The sequence below is a fragment of the Crocodylus porosus genome, unplaced genomic scaffold (genome assembly GCF_001723895.1).
Source record: "Crocodylus porosus isolate Cpor-Errol unplaced genomic scaffold, CroPor_comp1, whole genome shotgun sequence".
In the NCBI taxonomy this organism is placed as follows: domain Eukaryota; kingdom Metazoa; phylum Chordata; order Crocodylia; family Crocodylidae; genus Crocodylus; species Crocodylus porosus.
Window position 1 is genome coordinate 14,687,187 of NW_017728921.1, and position 25,848 is coordinate 14,713,034.

The window sequence follows — 25,848 nt, forward strand, 5'->3', positions numbered from 1 at the left end:
CCTGAAGTCATATAGAGGCAGTCTCTGGAAGAGCCAACTAAGCCCTGATCACCTGATCCTTAACCATAAGACTATCTTTCCTCTTCAGATGAATTATCAGAATATGTTCTTTTGTTGAGACAGACAGTTTTCTATAGCAATTCCTGAAAAAATAAATCACCATCATCTCAAGCAGTCCAGGAGAGGTGACACTTAAGGTATACTGGAAGTAACTGTGTAGATCTAATGAACAAAATTAGCACTTAATGACATTAATGCTGGTAGGAATCTGTCATGGCTAAGAGATTCATTATACTTTCCATAGTCTTTGCAGGAACACACTGGACCAGGTTTCTTCCTTACATAGTATCTTCAGCTCCTAAATAGAAAAGATGCAGAAGTGTATTACAGAGCTGCATCAGAATCATATTACTGGTGCAGAATTGGGACTTTCAAAATGTATGTACAAAGATATTTGAATTCCTTCAGAGGTTCTCTCTGAACACCTTCTGCTACTCAGGTAAATATTAAGTACATGTTTTAAAAACACCACCTTTTGAACAAAGACAATAGTGAGAATCTCCATTCCTTTTATTTCTTTACAGTTCGTGACTGCTGTCAGAGACTGACAAACAAACAAAAATAAAAACCAAAACCAAAACCCATACAACAGTCTCCTACCACATAGCATCTGTGGTTTGACCCATGCAGGTGGACTGGTTTAAAAGCTCTTGGCTTCTAGTTCCATTGAGCATCTTCTACCATACTAAGCAATAGGCAAAACTGCACCAATTGGGGACAAATTCTGAAGTGTAGGACTTAAAGATGCATGCACTTCTGAAGAAGAAATGAACAAACCTTGACATTACAGCTAATACAGACTCACATTGCGTAACATGATTCTCATGAAAACACCCTCCCTGGGCACATCTACATGTGCCATTAAATGGACAGTAAAATTTATTGTGCAATAGACTAATTTATGGCACAGTTTGTGCCTGGACATGTAGACTGTGACACTAGACTGCACAGTAGAATAATCTAATCCCCTGCATCTTAAATTTTATAAATATTGGCTTTTTATGTTGGCCCTCTGGGCCAAGGAACAGAATAAGAATTTAAATGTTAGTAAAAAACCCAAAACACAAAAACAGCACAACATTAAAAAGTAATTCAACAAAATCTTTAAAAGCTTTTATTGTGATACCTCCAATAGATACAATATAATGAAACAACAAATTATGGTACAGTATTGCTAGGACAAAACAGCAAAGCAGCCATGTCATCTGTAAATGAAAGCATTTTAAAGTGTTTAAGAAACAATGAGACAACTCAATTCTCATTTATGACTCCAGCTTAGGCCTTAAATTAATTGTAACAGTCCTTTAAAAAAACCAAACAAACAAACAAAAAAAACAACAAACCTCTGAAATGCCTATTCCTACACAATAGATGTTTTATACTGCTGGTTGGGCCACAGTAGTGCTGGATGAACTACAGCAGTATCCATGCTTAACAATTTGACATTTTCCCTTCATTCTTCACCATTAGCATACAATGCATATGTTCAAGTCTCTCTGTGGCTATTTATGCATCTCAGTCCAAATACAGATGCTGTTACAATCCAAGTACATGATCATCTCTTCATAAAAGAGCAAAACAACTTTGATTAATTAAAAAACCCCAAAGTTTAAAATGGGTTGTCCACAGGTTGCTAAAGTTAGCTGCATGCAAAATTAAGCCGTTCACAGAGAAGTTGGCCTTTTTTTTTTTTTTTTTTTTTAATTTGTCAAGTATTTAGGTTGCAGTAGGGCATCAAGACTTCATTAGTGCAGTGGTATAATTCAAATCTACATTGCGGTGTGGTTTAGGTATAAATAAAAAAGTTCACACATTCTGGCCTCTTTAACAGCAAGTAAAGCTAATGAGCAAACATTACAGGCTGTTAAGATGGTAATAAAATACTGTATATTAAAATGGCAACACAGTAAAGTAAATCCACATATATAGCAAAATATGGATGAGCTGATGCATCAATCAGCAAACCCTCCTTAATTCTATAGCCAGTTTACATTAACTTTTGAAACAATGTACTGTAAATGACAGCACTGCCTTTCATGGAGTTAAAAATGTTTCTATAGTAATCAGGCAAAGAAAGAAACCTGGCATTTAAAGTATATTAACTCTATAACAACTGTGTTACAATCATTATTTAGGGCCTAGACAATGAAGAATCACCGGATTACAAAAAAAGAATGTCAAATTACGATGCTCATTTGTTTAGGAGATGCATGGCTTTAGAGGTTCGAACGAAAGACCTTTTAATACATGTACATTTTGCTAGCACATTCCTATGTATCCCAATGAACATATCTTTCCAAACAGCCAGCTCATAGTCAGTTCATTTGGTCCTAGAAAAGAGCCAGCATGAAACACAAAAGTTCACAAAAGCTTTTTGTTACAGTTTATAATAAAAAACAAAACAAAACAAAATAATTGTTAAGACCAACAATAAAAATAATCAGTACAAGTAACAAAAGTGCTCAAGTTGGAGGGGAAGTAAACTTGCCCAGAACGAACACACAAAATCTTTAAATATAATCTTAATATATTACAAAGAACTGGTGAGAGGGAAAATGCTTTTCAAAATTCTTTTCAAGTAAATGTTTGTTTTTCCTGTTTTTTATTTTTAAATGTGCTACTGGAAGGTTCAGTGACCAGACTGACCTCTTTACATCAACCAGCAGCCATTAATATCTGGATTCAACTTTCACCAAAACCACTAACTGAAATGCTTCATATCTTACAAGGGCAGAACTGTTTAAAAACCAGTTTCTTCTATCAAACAGTAACAAACATTTCTATTATTCCCAGGTATCAGATTGAACAGAAAAAATATTACATAGAAGTAATTCTGTATTAGGTATAGCTTCTCTTTTCCATCACGGCTGGGGACCGGACTTGATGATCTTATAGGTCCTCTTTTCTATGATTCCATCCCCCTTCCCGCACAAGACTCAAGCATATTGCTTTATTTGGTTCTCTTAAAAGCCCTAAACATCACATATAATTTATAATAACTCCTTATGCCAATAGTTTAAAGTTCTAGGTGTTAAGCACTGCATGAAATTTCAACCTTTGGCATTGAGATTAATAAAGGTTTTGGTGAAAGTTTCCAGTATGAAATATAAATAATGCACTGAAGAAAGAGGTTGAGGTCCTAAATAATAATTAGTCTTCTATTAGCTCACTAACAAGAGACATCCAGCTTTGCTATTTAAAGTAAAGTAGCAATGATATTTTTCTCTCTTTCTTTAAAAGAACAGCTAACCTTAAATGTGTGGTCTCTTTTATAGTGAAAAAAAAAATAGTTATTTTTCTTTTCTTCAACTTAGTGTACTGCTTTACAAGTCTATAGCTGGGGGAGAAGAGAAAGAGAGATAAACTTGTTGATACCCATAAAGATGTCTATAGACATTACAATTAATTAGACATTCATACCAATACCATCTCCATTTCCTTGTTATGACTGTGCCAGTACTTTCCTCACTGGCACTGTAATAGAAGAAAATAGTAAAAAGAGATTCCAAGTTGAAAGGGGCAAAGATGAGCAAAAACCCTTCTTTCATCAATGAGTTTTAGTCATAGAGGAATCTCTTGTCTGATCATATTCTTCAACATGGAAAACCATGCAGTCACCTTTAAAATCCAAATTGGACTTAGTTCTTTGGCCAAAAGTTTTAATTACTTTTGTTTCGTTAAACATTGAGTTCTGTAGATTTCTGATGTGCAGTTTAGCCAGCCTGCATCATAGAAAAAACTTTTATAGCTGGGAGGATTTTCCCTCCTCCCAAAAAAGAAAATTAAAAGCTCTCTCTAAAGATCTATATTGCTCTTACCCATTGGCATACTTTTTAAATGAATGACACAGAACTGTAAAGTGCAGGAGAATTCTGAAAGCCTATGAGAGATTTTCCAGAACGTAACAGCAGCAGCAGCAATGGCACATATTACTAGACTTCATAGATGCCAAGTTAAAATGTTACTAAAAGGAATTACTTTGTATTGCAAGGCTTTCATATTATTAATTATGTCATAGTACTTATGTAGTGTTAAAGATTTACCCAACCACTTTATTCTCAAGAATTAAGGGAGCCCAAGTTCAAAAGTTCCTCTCTCAGAACAAAGTATTTTATAAAGACACTGAAAGTGTATACACATATCCCAATAATTAATATTGTGTATACACATCTATAGAAGTTTCTCTCCAAGTCACTCCAGTTAAGAAGTAGCTGGAAGAACCAGAAAAAACCAACCAACCAAAAAAAAAAACAACACAGAAAGAAAACACATTTTTATATAAAACTTTATTACAAAAATGTCTTTGGGGGTGATTTATCCAGCAAACCAAGTAACCCCCTTTTTCTTTCTTTATACTTAAAAAAAAAAAAAAAAATTATCTTGCTATTCTATTTTATGAATAAGTGAAATCAACTTTCATTCTTTACTTTCCTACCCTCCCATTAACCCCCATTTCTCTCTCATAGGCCATGGCCTTTTTCCCACAAAAATATCTATTCTTGTTCAAATGTAAATGACAGTAGGATATTTTAAGGAGTTGTTTTTTTTAAATATATCAACCTCTTTGTCCAGTGCATTAGGCTATGCAGCTACATGGAACCAGCCATACAACTTCAATGATGCATAGCTCCCTGTTACTGTTAAAGGTACAGTGCAAAAAATAATTTGGTAGCAAGTGAAAGACATGTACATTTTTGTGCCCTTTGATCTTGCAGGCTATTATTTTTTCTCCTTCCCTAAAGATAAAAAAGGTTGCAGAATAAGGAATGTATTTTGATTACAATTACAGTATCATTCCCTAATGTTCTTGCAAGTTATTTGCACTAATTATATCAACATATCGATGTATTCCTAACAAAATTTAAGATCTTATACATTCAATCAGTGCAACTGAAAGATTTCTAAGTGGGCACTGTACCTATAATCAGTTTCCTTACAAAACGTACACAGGTTTTTGTACTCCCAAATTTTAAAAAGAAATTCATGAAACTACAATACTGCATCCCCTTCACTTCCAAAAGACATCAGAAGTTGCTACATATAAAAAGACACCCCCATCCTATACATTCTTTAGGACTGCTCATACAGATCTTCCATAGCATTGGAGTGTAGGTGTTTAGGCAAGAAGCATGCACAGCAGAAGGTAGCATTAAAGGCGTAGGTAAAAAGATAGATACCAACCAGTAAAATCCATCTGCAATTAACTAATAGTTTCTCTAATCAGAGAGTTTAGAAAAAGGTCATCCAAAATGTTCCAAAACAACTGCTCACACAAGAGTACATATACAAAAAGAGGGAACTTACACAAGGAGAAAAAGGCAAACATGGCCTGAAAGAGCCACAAACTACACTACTCATTTGTGAGGTTTCAAAGTTCAGCGATATTTTCAGAGCCATCTCAGCCAGAATCCTCCTTTACTTTGCATTAGTCTTTATAAAGCATGTTCCACAGAATATTGTCCAGAGTGTGTGAGAGGCGTGGGAAATCACTCCCAACCATTGTCTTTGATCATGTGGGCAAGTTCAATTATAAATTTTCCTTCTTTGTACTTCTGACTGCTTTCAAAAGCATGTTCCTAGATAAAAACAAATATATACATATATTAAAAAAATACTGAGCTAAGGCTCTAACAAGGTTTTTCATCAAATGACACGCATTTAAAAAAAATGTAATACCTATTAAAGCTTTACACTAGTTTTTGATTATGCATGTGTTCCCTTTCTTGCTGGAGGCAGGAGATGCATGAATAGCAGAAAAATAGGGCTGGATAGGACCTAAAGACAACACCGAGTCTAAACGCCCTCGTTCAAGAAAGCATCATTCCTATCTACCTCTCCCAACCAAGAGTTCATCTTAAAAACTACACTTAAAAACTTGCAATAATGGAGATTCTACCACCTCTCAATAATCTGTGAATCCAGTATCCAATCTAACCATGCAATTTAAGATACGTTCTGTGGGGTACAGGACGAGATGAAGCTAAAAGGAGATGATAAACTCTTTTCCAACAGCCCTTTTTGTACTTTTAAACTTATCAGATCCTCCATCTCAAACTAAAAACTTTAGTTCTTCAAACCGTGTCATGCATCAAGAGACATCATAACCCTACAACAGGTGCGGGCAAAATACAGCCTGTGGGTTGGATCCAGCACCCAGCCCCCAACCAACAAGTTGTACCCTGCCCAGCCCTTCCACCTATGAAGATGGGAGAGAGATGCCCAGGTACATCCCTGTCCCCACCCCACTCAACATACCCTACTGTGCCTCACTCCCACCATCAGGGTGGAAGGGCTTGGCCAACATACAGCTTCTGGGCAGAGCTGCTGCTGCTCCAGCCACCTGGGACCTGCTTGACTTCCCTACCTGCTGCCTGATGTCAGCGGGACACCAGGGAAGCAGCAAGAGCAGGGCGGAGGCAGACCTGCAGCTGGGCGGGAGCACAGGCCTGGCATGCAGCCCCAGCAGGAAGCAGCAGTAGTAGGTGGGGTTACTCAGGGCACTTGTTCTCAGCAGGACCAACAATGCACATTGCAGGAAGAAGAACAGCCCCCACCAGGCTGCATCTATTGCTGGTGGGCTCCTGCGCTCATGCAGCACAGAGGAAAGCCCCATGAGCTAGAGCCAACTGGGGCGGTGGGAAGGAGAATTTGATAGCAACTTTTAACTACCTGAAGGGTGGTTCCAAAGAGGACGGGGCTGGGCTGTTCTCAGTTGTGATAAACGACAGAACGAGGAGTGATGGTTAAGATGCAGCAAGGGAAGTTTATGGGGTCGACTTGTATACCACGTCAACTTGTACGTAGTAAAATATGGTAGTTGGGGATGGTTCTGCTTGGAGCAGGGGGTTGGACTAAGTGATCTCCTGAGGTCCTTTCCAACCCTAATTTTCTATAATTCTATGACTGCGGGGGAAGTGGTAATACACAAGACTAAGGACAAAGTTCCTATTTCCACAGCTAATAGTGGAAAGAAAGAAAATGAAATGGTAGAAGCTACAGTATATTAACCATCTTACCCCGAAGGTTTATTGCCATAAGAGGGAACTTGTGGCCCCAACTGCTTTCCAGAAGATTCTGAAACATCACTGAACCAGAAAGTATGCTACAAGTGGAAGTGGAAAGAGGTCCACTAAAAAAGTACAATTTTTCTTCAAAGTGCCAGATCCATTGCACATTAGTAGCATGGATAACTTGTCAGCCACAAAGTTTAGTTTGGAAATATCTTGATCCTGCCACAACATTCAAGCAGCAGTTTTATTTTTGTTAAAAATTATTATACATGCACCTAGTGACAGATGCAGAAGATTTGTTCGGATGGATGTGAACGTAATAAATTAAGAGTCGTTCAATCTAATAATATAAAATAACTGCTTGAAAATCTTAAAGATAACTCCAAATTGATTAATTTTTATTACCTTCCTTAAAAACATAAAAGGTTGCTGAATAAAGGAATGCATTTTTAATATTATATAGTATTCTAAACAATCATTCTGTAATATCCTTGCAGATTATTTGTATTAATAATACCACTAATATAATTTGTTAAATGTTTGATAAAAATTAATAAACACATACTAAATACTTACATATTTCCATCCAAGAGTAGTCTTACAGTTTTCACAATAGATATCTGCTACAGCATGTAAACCTGTCAGAAGTACTCTCTCCTCTGCTGGACCACAGCCCACATTCACTCTGCAACAAAGAACATAGATAATGGCACTTCATCGTTAACATAGGTGAATGCTGATGGAACAACAAAAAAGTTCTATTTTCCTGGAGATTAACCCTGAGTTTTCCTTAAATTATTTAAAGTCTCCAGGATATGCTACTTCTAGTCAAATACTGCTCAGCTAATTTCTAATATCACACTAAATTGAAGAGACAGGAAGGGGATAACTGAATCTTGTTTTTTATTTCACAGGTGAAACACACTGGCATTTGTAGCATGGAACAAGCTCTCACCTATGCCCTGAAACAGCAATGCAAGGTAAATAAAAAGTTATTTAACTATGCAAATTAAATGTCAGGCATCTTCTGATTTAAAGCCTTCTCTATATTGAGAATTGTTTCCATTAGCACAAATTGCTACCTTTTTCTTCTACCCAAGTATTCTGGACCAGAGCAGCAATGCCAACAGCTGAAATGAAAAACTAATTACCAATGTAGAAAAGATCTTAGAAAATTTTAGGTCATTTAACTTGGATTGTCAATAGGTTAAAAATCAGGTTCTTTACCAAGATAACTTTATCACTATCACCTTATTTATCAGTACATTTGAGTCCTGGCAGAAGTCCTGGTAACTTGTCTAGGAGAAATTTGGCCAATTAAAGCATAATTGACCATTTCCAGTGGCCACACACACACACAGAGTAAATTTCTATATATAAAAATTTGCTACTACCAATTCATCCCTGTAAAAAAAGCTACGGCAAAACCCAAATCATTAGTTGGGGGGGGGGGGCATGTCCACAGTGTCCTTAATTCACAGGAAATTAAGGATTAGCCATTCAGCTGCAGGTTTTACTTCAGAGTGCTACTTTTCCACTCAGATTGAGCACATGAACAAAAAGGCTCCTCAAAGAGTTGCACCTCAGCAATTCTGCATAGCTATTTGCTGAATTTTCTTTGTCTTCATGGGGACAGGGAGTAAGACTTCATATACACTTTTCAAGGCTGGGTTTCTAGTGTGCTGTACAGCATTTGCCAAATGCATAGCAGACTCTTATGCAGGCCACAGTCATGTGGTAGGTGCTTGGCAGACTATTCAAGTTCAATGCTCCAAGTTAGCAGCAGAAACAAACAGAAAAAACCTGTAGGATGTTGCACCTTAAGCATTTAGCTGTATTATTGCAATGTATGGTAGTATTTCATCTTTAAAAATATCAAGAATGATTCTTTTTGTGTCTTCACATAACATGCACAAAATAGTAAGACAGTGTTATTTATCCATAAATGACATGGACTTGCCTATAAACTTGCCAAGGGGCACCAGCAGGCAACGGGAGAGTCCCTGTTGCCCTGAGCACTACCGGGAGTAACAAGGAACAATGGTCATAAATTGATCGAGAGTAGATTCTGGCTAGACATCAGGAGGCGCTACTTCACAGTCAGATCGGCTAAGAGCTGGAACCAAGTTCCAAGGGAAGTGGTGCTCACCCCTACCCTGGGGGTCTTCAAAAGGAGGCTAGACAATCACCTAGCTGGGGTTGTTTGACCCCAGCATCCTTTCCTGCCACGGCAGGGGGTCGGACTTGATGACCTGCTTAGGTCCCTTCTGTCATACTTGGTAGGGTCAATATCCTAAGTTAAAAATATGGCTAAATATTGAATATGGATAATTAGCCAACATTACCAATTACTTTGGACTGACAAAAACAACCATATGTTACTATACTACCACACAGTGAGTATTAAAAGAAAAAACTTGGACTATTTAGTATATATTAACCTAGTGATTCCTCAACCAGGGTGCCATGAAGTAGTATTAAGGGTGCCACACAATATTGTGTGCCAACGCTCACACATGCTTCACAAGATCAACCCAGAGATTTCAAATTGGATCCATGGTGCCAAAAAATTTTCTAATCTGTTATAGATCGAGTTCTTTGCAAGAGAAGAACTGTTCTAGTATTTTTCCAGTCAAGAAAGTAGTCAAAGCTAAGAACTTCCATTTTCCTTTAGTCTAAAGGGGGAGTAGCTTGGGTCCAATGAGGTTGAAAACCATTGCACTAAAACACTGAGTATGTTCCAGAACAAGGTTTAGACTGGACAAAAACTTATGTAATAAACCTAGGAAAACTTGGCAACACAGTTTAACTGATATGGTTACACAAGAACAGATTCTTGCTATTTTTGCTTTGTTCAACTACCTAAAGCTGTAGTACTTTTACTACAAAATGAGCTCCGATTCTTCATATAACAACAACTACACGTAAACAGAATTTTAGAAAACAACAGTTGGATCCTTTAATCTCATCTTAATTATGCTAGCCTATAATTATACTCACCTATAGCATGACTTCTTGTAGCTCGTTCAAGGGCATTAAAACTTTCTACTTACTAAAAATTAACCTGAGAAAACATGAACGCAACGGTCATGCTAAAGATTCTTCCTCTGGAATAGTGTTGTTGTCAACAGTGTAATTTACTTTCCTTTCCAGTTTCACAACATTTCCTGGAATAACCCAGTGTAGCTTCATTTGCCTAAACTGAGTTGGAATTAGATGTGTACAATTAGAAGTCTAAAATACAAGGATCAGTCAGAAAGTAACGACTCCAATTTTTTTTTTTAAATCTCCTAAGCAAGCCATAGACATAGGAGGTTGTTTTTCTTGACCGCTTGCCTAAAGTGGTAAGAAGAGTAAAATTCAGAGGTCTAACATCCAAACACTGAAGAAAATGAAAAGCTGAATACTTAAGTACTGCTTCTGCATGACAATGCTTGGCCCACACACCATCTTATGCACAACAGACAACCTCAGCATTTGGATGGACTGTGATGTCTTATCCTCTATACAGTCCAGAGGATGAAGGATGGACTGAAGGCCACATTTTGGGGATTATGGCAGCAAATGAAGGCTATGGGACAGTGGCCGTGCAACAAATGCAAGGACTTTTCAGTGTCAAGATACATGCCCTTGTTCACCAGTGGAAAAAAAGCCATTGGCAGAGAAAGAGACAGTCAAAACAGCTGTGTGTTTAGCAATGATGTATACATTTTCTGTGCAAATTTAATATTTTCCAGTAATACTCAGCTGGGGGGGTGGAAAAATAGGAGTCATTACTCCGACTGACCCTTGTAAAACCAAAAATCTTTCAGCAAATGACAAGATTACCTATATTAAATCTCAAGGCAGTCTTAGGGGACAAGCCTGTCCTGACCTACAGGCAACATCCCCTGCCTCACCTCATTGTTTCTTCAGCAACAGACTACCTAGCTCCTATTTTCATCAAGGCACCAGGTCTTGCAACAAGCCCAGATATCAGTTATGCCTCCTCATCAACACAAAACGCATCATCACTGGGCCAAACAACACTGCTTATAACATCTAGGGTTCATTTACCACTACCAACATCATATCAGCAATCACCCGTTTACTATACCCCCACTGTTTGTAATGGACAGATAGGGTGGGTGACCCCTACATGAAAGAACGAATAGACACCATTCTGAAATTAAGTCCAGAAATGCACAAAAGCATGTGGCAGAGCACTAACATCACTGGCTATTCCATCACTACCCTAGGAGTAACCATTCTTAAACTAAAAAGAAAAAAAAAAACCACAAAAACAAAAAAAAAACAAAACACAACTTTAAAAAATCTTGAATGAGAAGCTGCAGAACAAGAAAACATCCACAGACTGGACTGTGTTAAGTATGATCTAAACAGAGACTATGATTTTTTATCCCATTACCTAGATTAGCTTTTTAGAATTTGCATGTTCCTATGGGTTTACAGGTTCCCCCCACACCTTTCCCCCCCTTCAGCATTGTTCCTTCTCCTTTCCCTTATCTTTTGTATTTAAATCACTGCATTAGAATGCCTGCTCTCTGCAGTTTCTTTCATGGCATCTGCTGTGAAGTAAGCTGCTGTTTACGAACATTTATGCATATCTGAATTAGTCTGTTTAAGATGCACCTCTGCCCTGCCTTCTGCTTAAAATTTTTGTAAAAGAAATTTAGTCTACCTCAAGCTATGCAGTCATAATATTCCCTTATAAAAGCCATAGTTATCCCAAAACCATTTATATTCACCAACAGAACCTATTGATAAGCCAAAAGCCTGGAGTAAGTTGCATCAGCTATAATTGTGGAGTACCTTGCCCATTTGCAGCACATACCAAAGACAGAGATAATTCACAGAAACTGCATGTATGATTATAGCTATACTTACACAGAATTGAAGAGGTAGGCTCGTCCCTGGCTTCCCTGAAAAGACTGCATAGAAGAAAAGAAAAAGAAAAGCAATGTTAGGACACATAGCATATACAAGTATGACAGTGTCAAGAAAGGAATACTAGAAATGAAATTTTATACAAAAGTTACTTTTCAATAAGGTCCCATCCTCACAAACTTTTAGCCACATCTGTAAATCAACTGGTAACAGGGTTGCCTCTTAGTTGGATTTGTGCTCAAAACACCACATGGCTGCATTTCCTCAAGTGGTACAGCATGCTTTTTTGTATCATACACAGGGAACAAACAGTCTCATCCATGTTCCTCACAGCTTACTTTGCGACTGCCCAAGATGCATTGCTCTGATCTTGCATACTTCTGGAGCTACTCTGTAGACGTGTCTTCAGTGATGCAGAATCAGATAGCAGTCCATTTTCTTGTGATATGGAGACAGAAACATATGACAGCATGGTAGGTGTGAATGTACAAGGCCAGTTGAGACATGACTGCAAATCAGATAGACTGCAATGTAGAAACAACTCCAGGTGTTTTTGCTCTGTGTTGAGTATGTAATGCTGCGATTTCATTACAAAACAGAAATGTTCCTGTAAGTTGAATAAGGTTGCCAAAAAAGTTGAAATTAGAAAAAAAAATTAATGAATGGAAGATGACCACTGCATTTGGTACACTTCTGTTCAACTGAAAATAAAATGCTTCTGTCTGAGTTGTAGGAGTCTCTTTCAGATCCTATACTCCACTATTTTCCATTGTTTGAAACTGGCTGAAGGAAAACAGGGCGGGATGGAAGAAACTTGTGAAGAATGCTACTGCAAAAAGTTAGTGTTTTTTTAGGCTATTTCCATTTGCTGTTGACAGGGAGGAGGGGAAAAAAAAACCTTACAAGTGATTGGGTCTTAAAAAAGTGTAAGACTATTACATTTTGCAAAATTGGTTTTCTGAAATTCTGGCCGAGTTTGTAATACAGCTGTTTTATAAAATGCCTCAGTATGTGTGGAATCAGCCACATGTCATCAGTCCTGCATCACCTGTTTTCACTCATTTCCTAGATCAAGCAAAGACAACAGAAGTTTGTTGCATCTTGGTGGTGCCCATTCAAATGGAAGCACTCTGGGAAAGTGGGGTAGCCCCAGACTACGTTAAATCTGTTCTCTGACTTCTCTCCCAAGGCTGCAGTTCAAAGATTGGGAAAAAAAAAAAAATCACCCAAGAGGACGCAGATATTAGGTCTGGGTCTTAAAAAGAAACAAACCACAAAACTCATAACCTGAAAGATTGGGGGAGGAGAAAGTGAGGAGAGAGAGGCTGAAATGTACGAACTTGGGTAGGGGAAAATTTGGCAGAAACAGAGGCAAAATGTTCCATGTGTTTGAAGAAGCACAAGAAAAACCATGTATTTAAGTGTTCAGAAGCACCAAGAAGAGAGTGCTGCAGTTACTCAAACCAAAAGAAAGCTAAAGGGCACAAGGGACCCAAATCACAGCAACTGGATAAAGTTCTAGGAAGGCCGTACAAAAAATTTATACCATTACAAAAACTTTTCTTACATCAGACAATAAAAGATGCATTATAAAGTTAATATTCTAAAAACATAATTTAGTTTCTTGCTATTTTCCTTTCCACCCCTTCCCCCACTTGCCAATATTAAAAGTAATGCATAAGCTGCCAGTTAGTCAAGCTATCTACCTGTTCTGTGAAGAGAACCGAATCACGATTTTAGTTAGGATCCCAAAGCTGGGCTAAATTAGGGCCATGCACAACACTGGGTTCAAAATGAAATGCCTCACTGCTGCCAATGGTAAATTAAAAAAAAGCCGAAGCATGCTAGAGAAACCTCTAGACCCATTTGCCTCCCCAGCCATTCCTAGATAGAGGCCATCAGAGTTGACACAGGAGCCATATACACATAAACAAAAAATCCACAACATTCTGCCACTTGGGCTTTGTCTGCACTAGTGAAATTTGTCAGACTATTCGCCAAGCTGTTCCCCTTAACATACTCATCTTACAGGACATTTTTTTTTTTTAACCATAATTTCATAATGTAATTATGTGGTAACCTACAGAAGGCTGGAACTTATGGTTGCAAAAATAACACTTAAACCTTTGGTATATTAGCTATATATATAGCATTTCTACAGATTGTCACAACTTTTCAGTTTTATTTTATAGCCTTTTCAATTTTTTTTTAAAATAAAGTGCATCTTATAGCTATGTCTTCATTACCTCCCTTTGATGTATGCAGTAGTAGACTACATGCGCATTGAATGAAAAAAAAAGAGGTGCTATACTGTATTACTAACTAGTGAATAAGCATGAGATCCTAAATAAACTCTGGATGCAATAAAAAGCAATGCAACTTAACAGCTTTTTTAAAATGCATCATTAGATAGGACTTCCATTTTTTATTTTTTAAATAACTATTTCACAGCAACCCAACACAAGGTACCCGTCTCAGTACAATGCAAGTAATCCTAAAAAGTAGTTACTAAATGAACGACATCAGACACCTTCCATATTTCTCAAAAGTGTCCCAAAACCAAGAGCATATATTGTAAAGAATTTCTCAAATATCCTTAACCTTTTGTAAAGAGGTTATTTTAACATTAATTGATCAATTTTCCCTACATAAATCCCTTTAAGGAAAGGACAGAAAAAGACCTATGTGGAAAAGCAACACATTTTTTTCTTCATATCAACAAGGAGTTTAAAAGTTATCACATTGATTTAAATTCTGCTCTTACTGAAATTAGAGGCAAAAGGCCCACTGAGGAGCCAATTGCTTCTGAGAGAACACTTTGGTCAACATGGAGTGCTTCCAGAAATATGCCACAATATTATTATATATACATACACATATAGGCATATTTCTAGAAGCACTCCATGTTGACACACACACACACACACACACTTATTTTTAAAAGGCCTACGTTTGAGAGCATTATGCATAAAAATATATTAAAGGACCTCCTGAGCATACTGCATCTTTTCCACAAGAGCATGTTATGTGAATTTTCCTTAAATTTTATAAATCTGAATTTTTTTATGCCAGTGACATTTCTGGAGATCCCCCCCCCCCAATGATTCCTGACATTTTTATATCTTCCAAATATAAAGTGAGGCATTGGTCATGAAAGTCCTCCAAAATTGCATGCGATTACTATAAATGAGGCATTTTTCCATAGCTCTGTTACAACCAACTACAGTAATCACCTTTGCATACTTCAAGAAAGGAAATGAAAAAGGCGACAGTACTGCATATTCTTATACCAAGCCTAAAAGCAACCAAGCATTTCTGCCAGTATCAGCCATGAATAAAAATTATTCTCCATACACTCAGTTAGAATGCAACTGGTAAATCAGAATGCCAGTCAAAGAGAAACATGAAGGTGAGTTGCTCCTTTTTTTGTGTGTGTGCAAAAAGTCTCCACAAATAAAATACCAAAGCCAAAGTCTACTCCCACCAACCACCACGACAAGCAACTAAGAAAAATGCACAACATGATATTTTAACAGTGTGGTGTTGGACTATTACAAGGTACAGAACTATTTTCTCTATTTTTATGTAGCTGCCCTTATACTTTGAAATGCACAAATACCATATGCACAGAACAGAGACTGAAAGGCCTCTTCTACCTCATTAAGTCCAGGCTGCATGCAATTGCAGGCAATTATGCCATATTATTCCTGCCACAAACTGACCCCCAGCCTTCATTGAGATCAGGGTAAAGAAGAAACTTATTACGGGGGAGGAGGGACATCTTTGTTTCTTAATTCCTAAGAACTAGTTAAATCAGAAGACTATGCTGATATTTCCCTCTTTAGCAAATAAAAAACCCTTCTAATTCACAGTCCAAAATTTACTTGAAGTCTATAACCATTTGCTCCTATGCCAACGTTGTTTAATAGCTCTTCACCCTCCCCAGTGTTCACCCCCTGATATATTTGGAGAAAGGAATCATATCAACACTCAGGCTTGGTTTAAACTGACTAAACATGCACAGCTCCAAGTATCTTCTTGGGCTCTCCATTCCCTTGATTGTCTTAGTAGCCCATCTCTGCACCTGTTCCACTCATTATATTCCAGATTAGCTCTCAAAGCTTGGGGGGAGCAGATACTAGGGATGCACAGATACAGATTTCTTTGAGCAATACCGATGACTGATTATTAACAAGCCATATTGGCCAATACTGAGCAGACTGCTTATGTGAAACCTGGCACCTTGGACAGCAGCATCCAGCTGGTAAGTTGGGGGAGGGGGTTGATTGAGGACCCCATGGTGAGGTAAGGAGTGAGGCTGGGGCAGGTGCTGCCCGGCCAGGGCAGGTCAGAGCAGGGGAAAGTGCTGCAAGCAGCTCATTGGTGTGGGGGGGAGAAGAGAGGAAGAGCCTGGTGCTGCCCCCAGCCCTGGAAGCAGGCAGAAGCAGCCTGCTCTCACCCTTCACACAGATCCAGGAGGCATATGCCCCCCACCTGGGGGTGCATGCAACAGCAGGAGCCACTCTCCACTGGCCCTGGACGAGCCATTTGCAGCTCTGTCCTGTGCCCTGCCCAGGCAGTGCCTGCCGCAGCCCCACTCCCTGCTTCACTGCGGGAGCCTCAGTCTGCTCCCCACACCCCTTCACCCCAACAGACTTACCAGTTGGACATTGCTCTCCAAGATGCTGGGCTAGCTGCATGCATGCTGCGGCTGTCTGTATGCACACAGCATTTAATCAGTGCCATTAAACTGGCCACATCAGCCAAAAAAAGCTGATTGCTGATGATGTCAAATTTCTTTTTAATCAGTGCTGATATGATATGGACTGATGTATTGGTACACCTCTAGAAAATGCACACTGGGCATGTCTACAGAAGATGCTACATCGCCATGGCAACAAGCCATGGCAGCACTGCAGTGGGCAAGAACTACACTGGCATTGCTACTGTACAGTAGGGTCAGGTCCCAGCAGTTCCTCGCAGTTAGGTGCACGTGTAGATGCACCCATTCATTCCTCCCTACTTCTACTGGAAATACTCCACTCAATGCATCCTAAAATCACGTTAGTCTTTTTCATGTCAACCCCATACTGAGAATTTAGTTATCCTAACAGACTAACACTCCCAGACCTTTCTATTGCTCTGTCAATTCTAACCAATTAACTCTTAGTTTATAGTAAGAAGTCTTGCTATTAATCCCTTTATTCATAAAACTCATATTTTGCACTATCAAATTTAATCCCATTTCTATTACTTCAGTTCAAGTAAAAACAAGTCATCCTATAGAATATTTCAACCTTGACTATTAATACTGCCTCCCAGTTTGGTATTATCATAAGCACATTCCTACTTCACTTGCCAAAGTTGTTAATCAGTACTACCAACTCCAGTAGTAACATTCCTACAGTCAAAAACTTTCCATCCTGCTATGACCTGGTGCAAATCTCCTCATTGGACAGTTCCTTATCTATAAGTAATAAGTTTCCCCATGTGATATCATATCAAATACTTCACTGAAGTCCAGATAAAGAAAAATGCAGAAAATCTGTCTAGAAAAAAAAATCAGGTATCAGGTTAAAGTGATGTGGTGCCTCCTTATTAAAATTTATCTTCCACTTTATCCTATTTTCCATCTCATAACAAGTCTTTAGTTTTTCTTTCCTTCAAAAATTTGCTCTGAAGACTTGCATGCTATTCAGGTCACACTAAAAAAAAAAAAGTATCTGTAGTTACCTGGATCACTTTCTTAAATAAGGACATTTGCTATTTTCCAATTAAAAGTAGTACCCTGTTTTGATTGGATTATTAGAAACCCTAGCTAGCAGACTTTTAAATGCAATGTGCTATTTCTTTCAGTATTTTGGAGGTGGAAGTTATCCAGGTTCCCCCAACCTTTACTTCACCTCATATGTAGTAATTTCTATTCTGATGCATATATTCACTCTCATTACCCATTCATGTTCTACATTATCATCCTTATTGAAAGGCAAGGCAAGGTTTCTCTTCCACTACTGACAAAGTTAATCTGGAAGATACATCATCACTAATACTGTAATCTTACTAGAGTGGTGCTAAAATGCTTCACCTCTGGAGCCAGCTACAAACTAACACCTAGTAGACACCCAGTCACTATTTCAGTTATTCCAGTCAACCTAACTGGACAACCCTTCCCATTCTGGGTCTTTTCTTTTAAGATCCATGGTTTAATACTCCCCGGCCTCCAAAAATCCCTCCCCCAACTTAAACGGGTACCATCCTATCACCAAACTATTAAGCTTCTTGAATATCCATGTGCAATTACTGCTTTTACTTCCCTCCCAGAATCCCTTTCAATCTAGTTTTCATCCTTAACACTCTAGCAACAATTCTCACCAGGGCTTCCATGTGACTCTACTTAGCCAAATCTCATGGCCTCTTTCACATCCTCTTTCCACATATTTTGAACAGTTTATATCATTCCCTCATTAAATCTGCCCCTTGTATTTATTTTTTATAAATCCTGATGGCATTACCAGCTTTCTTGAAATAGATATGAGATCTACAGAAGACTGCATCAATGCCATTGTGAACAACCTAGTTAGCACTGGGCCAAAAAAACCAGAATGCAACTTGTTGCTTGACTATCTTTTACTAATATAAGGAACTCAGGAAAGTAAGCACTGCTGTTTATTTAGATATAGTATTGCCATGAGATTGTCTGTGACAACTTGCAATACAGGAGGTGGTTAGCTGTGTCAGTCTGAAGTCTAGTAAACTCAGGGCAAGGTGACAATTTATAAAGCTAACAGTTTAGTCTATAATGTAGAGGTCATCCTATGCTATTATCTGCCTAACCTCCATAACCTTATTCTGGATTTCAGAATCCAGTGACTGCAGATGGAGACAGATTCTGGTTTGGTTCCTGTTCCAGAAGCAGACAAGGTCTCTGAGCACATGGAAACAATCTTATTTTTTTACCACCACAGCATTCCAGTTTTTTTCTTCATGTTATGCTATTCATTTTCAAATATATACCAACTTTAAATGCTAGGAAGCTGAGGTACAACATAAAGTAATTTGCCCAAGGCTAGTGGAAAAGAGGATATTTCAGTTATAGAATAAAGAACAGAACCCTAGGTATTAAGAATCATTACCCAGAAGGGACCACTAGATGAAAACTCACAGCAGGAAATACTTGATCAGTTGTTGCAGGTTATAAGACTGCAGTACATTTTTTCTGGCCCTTTCAAGATACAATGGCATGTATGGCACTTAACCATTCTAACAGGATATCTTGTAGTTACATTTATAAGTCCAGTATCTGTCTTATTCAGAATAGATGGACTACAAGTGGCATGAATACACAGCAACAGAGATTTATGATAAAATATGCCAAAGTGACACCATAGTAGGATATTTGCTTTGGAAAATTTCTTAAATCTACTGTTGAGTGTTGAAGTAAGTTTACTGCAAATCTACTTGCCAGTGGTTTATATTATGGCTAAACAACTGTAGAATACTGGTAAAAACTGGTATATTTTGTGAACATCAACTCTGTCTTATCCTCTAAAATTACTGCTTCATGAAGCAATTCTGTAGTACTCTTTCCATGTTTCAGAACACTTGGAAGGTCCAGAATATGCACACTAAAAAATAAATATCAACTAAATAGTAAATTGGGGAAAAAATACTAAGTGTATTAAAGCCTACTGTAGCAGCTTTCTCCAGCTAGCTGATCTATTTTGTAATATGCTGACTACAGAGTACAGTACTTCCAAAGCAGTTCTGAGTGTTTTCACTGTAACAAAAGCTAGGTACATACCTGCAAGTGAAGCTCTCCAAATGTAGAATTAGGTATGAGATGAACTCCCAAGTCACATGGCCTCTATTGATGCATCAGGATAAGCTATTTTTGCCCAGGAGAAAAGGAAATTGCAGTTAAGCAAACCGTTCTATTTTCACCCTCTGAGGCAGGTGTAACGGCTAGATGTGGATGCTAAAAGCTTTTAAGGTATCAGTTGGTCCACAGACAATGCACATCAGACAAGGCCACGTGACCAGAGAGCAGGGTCCATAAAAGATGCTTTTAAAAGTGATCAAAACCTACCATATAAATGATTCTGACATTCTATAACAAGGAAATTTTTAAAAAATTAATGGCACTAGAAGTACCATATTTTTGAATGGCTAGCACCAATGTTCCCAACTTGTCAAGCAAACCTATACAGAATCATTAGGTGAGAAGTTTATATCTAGTTATGCTGATCTGCACTCCCATAAATTTTTTGTGGTCAACTCCTTCCTTGCAATCAGAACTAGACCCCAGAGCCATGTTGATGCTAAGTTATAAAATACAAGTTTCATCAATAAGAGTATTAGATACTCCTGGGACTTCACAAGCGTAATGAAAAAAAATACTCAAAGAATTCTATCCATCCTCGAGTAATTCGATTTACGAGGCAAAAGAAAGTGTATGTTAGGTCATAAAGTCAGAGAAGTAAGGTTGGAAAGTACCTCTAGAAGAGTTATCTAGACCACCTTCCTGGAGGTCCAACCACAATTTCTAACAGTCTGTCTTATAAAAGATTACACACTAGTCCTCACTAGATTTTATTCTTTCAATACTACATGGAGGCCATCTAACTGATCATTAAGGCAGTTCAAGAGGGATACACACCAACTGGATACATTCCAAAAGTAAATGTTTGCCTAATAAAATAAGAAAAGCTTCCCATATAGTGGATTAAATTCAAGTTGATTTGGGATAAAGTCAGATCTCTCCCACAAACTGGTCAGTTGCCCTTAAGAGCAGTACCTGGAACAGAAAATTGTATTCTATGTCACGTGAAAGGCCAGTTCTTTTAGATTCTATCAATAGGTAGTAAAGTCCTAGCTGCCCACAAGGTAGACAGCTATTCTTTACAGTGCAAAGAGAGGTGGACAGCTGCTAGAGGAGGGACACAATCATCTGCCTAAGTTGCAGCATTGCGGCAGGGGGGAAGAAAAAAGTAGAGGACAATGAGTCCGCTATAACAGATTTGGAAATAATCCACATACACAAGCTAAAATGCTAAGGACAAAGAACACAAAAGACTTCCTAAATAATTTAGGTTAAAACTGCTCAGACTTCTAACTTATGACAAAGACTTTTTTCCTCCTGAACCATATTAGGGTAGAAATATTAATTCCTTGGAATAACTGAATTCATCATACTCTTCAGGAGAAGGTCTGGGATCCCTATTTTCTCTATCATCAGAAGCAATAACTTCACATGGAGTTAATTAAAATGGCTTGGTTCTTGCAGCAAAACAAAATCCTGAAAATGTGCATGTAACCATCATGTCTTTTTGCCTTGCATAGCAGGGACAGTTGCCCAATTGGTCAGATATGCTTTGCAATGGCAAAGTGTAAAATAATGGCAACATAGATAGAAAACCAACTCAGTTTTGCTATATTTATTTCAATCTGATGCAATAGCAAGAGGTTAAATGCATAATTAAGCTTTGAATAAGAAAACAAAATTTGTGAAGGTTTTAGTGGCTAAATAACACTTCACATATGGGCATTCAACTGCTGCTCCTTGAACAGGAGGGTCAATCAACCTATTGATCTTGACAGAGTGACTACAGAGACCCAAAGTAAGCCACCAGTTTGGCTGGCCCTTTTTTTCAGGGGGGGGCGGGGGGGTGTCTTTTAACACAGTCTCTAAATCACAATTTATTGTAGCCCTGTTGATTTCTTCTCTTCAGAAAGGAAACAAAGATGCATCTTAAATGTGCTCAGAGCAATTCTGCTTTTTCAGTCTCTTTCCATCAGCCACACAAAACTTGAGCAAATGTTAAGTTCTGATGAAGTACTGAGACTTCATGTCAGTCACCTCTATCTGAACAACAGCTTTCACAGAGTCCTTTCTTGAAAATCCTCACCTTTAAATCAGGGAGGATCTACTGCTACCCCAGCAGCTTCTTCCTCTCTAGAAAAATGGGAAAACAAAAGCAAACCAAACATTTACAATTGGGCATGACCCTTTCAGCAGTTTGTCTTTAAGAAGCTTCTTACATTTCCATTTGAACACCACACAGGCTTCCCAAGGTTCTCCCTCAAGAACCCATTTTAACAGAGTTCTACTGAGGCATCATTTTCTTTGTACTTCCATATCCTTCTCCTCAATCTATTTGTTACTAGGTTAGTATTCCTTGCACACATACCGCATTTGTGGATACAGTATATTCCCTACCCCTTACATATCTGAAAAGTGGACAACAGCTTTGAATACCTCCTGCTGGAGCAATAAAGCCAATGTTGTATGTAAATACACATGAACTTAAAAAAATAAATACAAGGGATCATCATAAAGACCTCACTAAGAATTACTGATCAGTATTCAAGGTATCAGTTCTTTTCTGGGGTGCTCTCCCAAAGTACATAAGTACATTGGCCGAGCTAAAATATCCTTTTACATTTCTAAAAACTCTTCAGAAAAAAGTTTTTTCTTGTTTTTAAATAGCACCCAGATAAACTGGTGTCATTAGACAGTAGAATATCAAAGTCCCAATAAATCATTTTTAACCATAAGACCATTATTTCCACTGATGGGAAGGTTCTGCCCCTCTCCCAACATGTCAATAGCACCAGCTAAAAAAAACTGGCTGGGGTTAGTGCACTCTTTTCCTTCTTTGGAACAAATTCTTAACTTTTGAGATAATCCAAAAGTTACAACACCTGAAGCAGGCCTTTGTTGTCCAATAGACTTTTACTTGCTGCTCATATAGCCTGGATACCTTTGTAGCCTCACATTTTCAAGAGATATAAAAAATAAAATTTAAAAATGGAGGTGTTTCTTTTGGCAAGCAATACCCATGGCTTTGTACTATTTTTTTTCTTAAGAGGAAGTATCTTTACTCTTAGCATGCACACAGCATTAAACAGCAGATTTAATTTAGATTGTAATTAAGCTTTGGCTAAATCAGTCCTTCTAAAGGTGGCAGAAGAAATTAAAATTAGAGGTAAAAACAGTCAATGTAAATTACTTTGTAAAACAGACTACTAAAGTATTCTGGCCTATGTATTTGCATACCAATTGCTGGTAAACTTGAATTTGTCTGGATTTGCAGAGAGGTTACCTGCAAAAAGGAGTTATCTGCTCTCCCACATACCTGCAAAAATAAACTGAAGAAAGCTTTGCAATTCCCCTCAGATAGCTCAGATTTCTTGTTTGTGAATAAAAAAGAATATTCCTCTTAGAAAAGAGGGCAGCTGAAATCTATACATTAAAGTTTCTTGGCTTTGCAAAGATTATCCCTGCTTTTCTGGGTTTTGGTCAATCAGTGAAAGGTCTCCTCAGAGCTGAAGCTGACAAATACCTTTCTGTCAAGGTGCCAAAAGAGGCATGGCGTAAAAGAACAGAAAACAATATAGTTTAGCTATTTCCAGATGCCTCCCAAAGAGAAATACATGCTATAGGAAGGAGGCAGATTGAAAGGGAGAAAAAGGTCTACATGAATAGGTTAAAAGGCAGGGAAGAGAATGCTGCCACAGCCCAGAACACGCAAACAGAACTGTTGGCAGTAAACTGAAGGGGTGGATCACTCAGTACTGCTGCCCTACTTGGCAACTGCTTCAGTTGACTGCTTAAGGCACAAAGGAGGACACAACCTTCCACTGAAGACTGTTAGTTGAGCTCTTGCTAGAGAAGAAGGAAAAGATTGATGGCATACTTGTACACTTTGTGGAAAAAAAGGTTTAGTTGGTAAACATTAAAAAAAAAGGGCTCAACTTTATGTTACAAAGTTTGGCAAAGTTCTTTGGGTGAATTTGATATCTTTTATTAGACCAACTTAAATAGTTGGGGGAAAAAAATTATTTAAGTTGGTCTAATAAAAGATATCAGATTCACCCAAAGAAACTTCTCTGCTTACATCCTTAGACCAACACGGTTATAACCTACACCCCTATTACAAAGTTCCACACTCGCTTGGGCACCATCTTTCAAGTAAAAAAATGGAAGAGAGGGAAAAAACAAACAAGCAAACAAGAGATGGTCTAAGTTAAGATATAAAGTCATATTTCATATGCTTTGGGTCAGGCCACAGCCAAATATTTGTTCCGTCTACACCATTTTAAGATTACCTATGAAGGAAAAAGAATGCTCTTGCCTTAAAAAGAAAGAATCTTGTGTTAAGGGTTTGTCTCCTAGTGTAGAACATCTTCCAGCCAATTTTCCAGCCAGAAAGCATTACCGCAGCAACTACATTGTGAAAGTATTACAATATTAGAAACAGCGACAACCAAGTCAATTTAACTTCTTTAGAAAATGTTAAACTCTGTCCTTTCTAACTGTGATCAGTGTTTTCTCTCTGTTAAAAAAAGAGCCACCACTACGAATCCAAGAAGCTCCACAAACCAGTTTAGAAGCTGCTGTATTTAGAATCCAAGGTCTTGTGCCCGATTTCTGATGAGAAAATCTAGGGAAGCTATAACATCTGGACTTTGATTACATAACCCTGAACTGGAAAAAGGGGAGAATAATCTTTATTGTAAGAACTTTTTTTTGAGAAATTGCTTGAATGAGTTTAAAGCTAAACTAGGTCCCAAAGGGGAAGGAGAATTTAATGATTAAACTATTTTTCTCTGCTTCCATTCCCTTCTCTTGCAAAGTTGTAATTGTATGAATTCTAGTATTCAAGATAAACTTAGAAGCCACCTTGACAATTTAGTACAGAACATGGGAAAAGAAAGAGGTGATCAAGATTCCCCAATCATTTTTAACATTCTCACAGCACAAAAAACAAAACAAAACAAAACAAAACATCAGCCCTACCCTTTTTTGGATCACCTTTAACAAGGTATTAGAAATAATAAAGCGAGAGTTAACTAGTTTAGATTTGGGGGTAGTAATAGTTCTGTGATCAGGCACAATTGTCAGAACATGACAATTTTTATGTTTTAATCTCTGCAATTCATGCATAATTTGTATGTCAGTCAAGGTACAATTCCTTAAGAGAAGTCCTAGATTGCAACACAAGTTTTAGTTCTAGATAAGTAATAATTTTTCTTGTTGAGGAAAGCTGGTTTAGTTTATATTAACAACCTTTAGAGCAGGGGCAGGCAAAAATATAGCCCGCGGGCTGCATCTGACCCACCAGGGAATTCCATCTGCCCTGTGGGGCCCCCCTGTAAGCCCCGGCGCTGGGCTGCCCCTGTGCAAGACGGAGCCTCCATGCAACAGGTGCAGCAGTGGTTGCTAAGCAACCACGCTCCCAGCTAGAGGCCACTAGAGACTCTGCCTGGCATAGGTTTTTGCCTGGCCACCCTGTGGCTTAGGGGGAATTCAGATAAGGGCCCTCCCCCTCCCCTAGCTGGGGCCAAGAACTCCCACTGGGGGAAAGGCGCTAGGAGCATGGGGAGCTGTGCAATTTTGGGCCAGGTTGGTTTGGCCCCACACACTGTAGGAGTTGCATACTATGCTGCCATCACATGTTACCAGGGACTTTGGCAGGAGCTGCATGTTATGGGGCTGACCTGCACACTGCTACTACCTGTGGCTGGGGAGGGAGTTGTGCACTACATGCCCGCACGGGGCCAGCCCTGCTCACTGACACCATGTGCAGTTCCAGGCATTTGCACACTCCAGGGACTCAGAGGAGCCGCCTCCCCCCACATCCCCCCCGGCACCCTCCCACACACCCCATTGTCCCCATACCCTCCCAAAAAAAACACTACACCCAACACCCTCCAACAGCCACCACACACATACACATACCCCCTTACTCTACTGCACACAATATACAAGAGTAAAACTATATTTTTGAGCCATTATATAATTGCCTCTACATACACTATGCAAACACACAGATCTGGACAAAAATATTTCTTAAAATAAGTTAGGAGTAGGCGTTTGATTTTTTTTTTT

The 25,848-nt window shown here is 38.4% G+C and overlaps 1 protein-coding gene across 2 annotated transcripts in view; it reads right to left on the bottom strand.

The window, feature by feature from the left end:
* Positions 1-1,383: 1,383 nt before the first annotated feature.
* YPEL1 (yippee like 1) overlaps positions 1,384-25,848 on the bottom strand; it is a 33,947-nt gene continuing 9,482 nt past the window's right edge. The window contains exons 3-6 of one of the 2 annotated variants that reach the window (XR_002101903.1): positions 11,958-12,001; positions 7,647-7,755; positions 5,365-5,636; positions 1,384-3,397 (exon numbers count right to left, since the gene is read on the bottom strand). Coding sequence is in view for 1 of the 2 variants with exons in the window: in XM_019539063.1 (XP_019394608.1) it covers positions 5,547-5,636; positions 7,647-7,755; positions 11,958-12,001 (243 nt within the window). In the remaining variant the exon portion in view is untranslated. Of the gene's footprint in view, positions 5,637-7,646; positions 7,756-11,957; positions 12,002-25,848 lie in introns of both variants that reach the window. The other variant, XM_019539063.1, reaches the window with a different exon arrangement.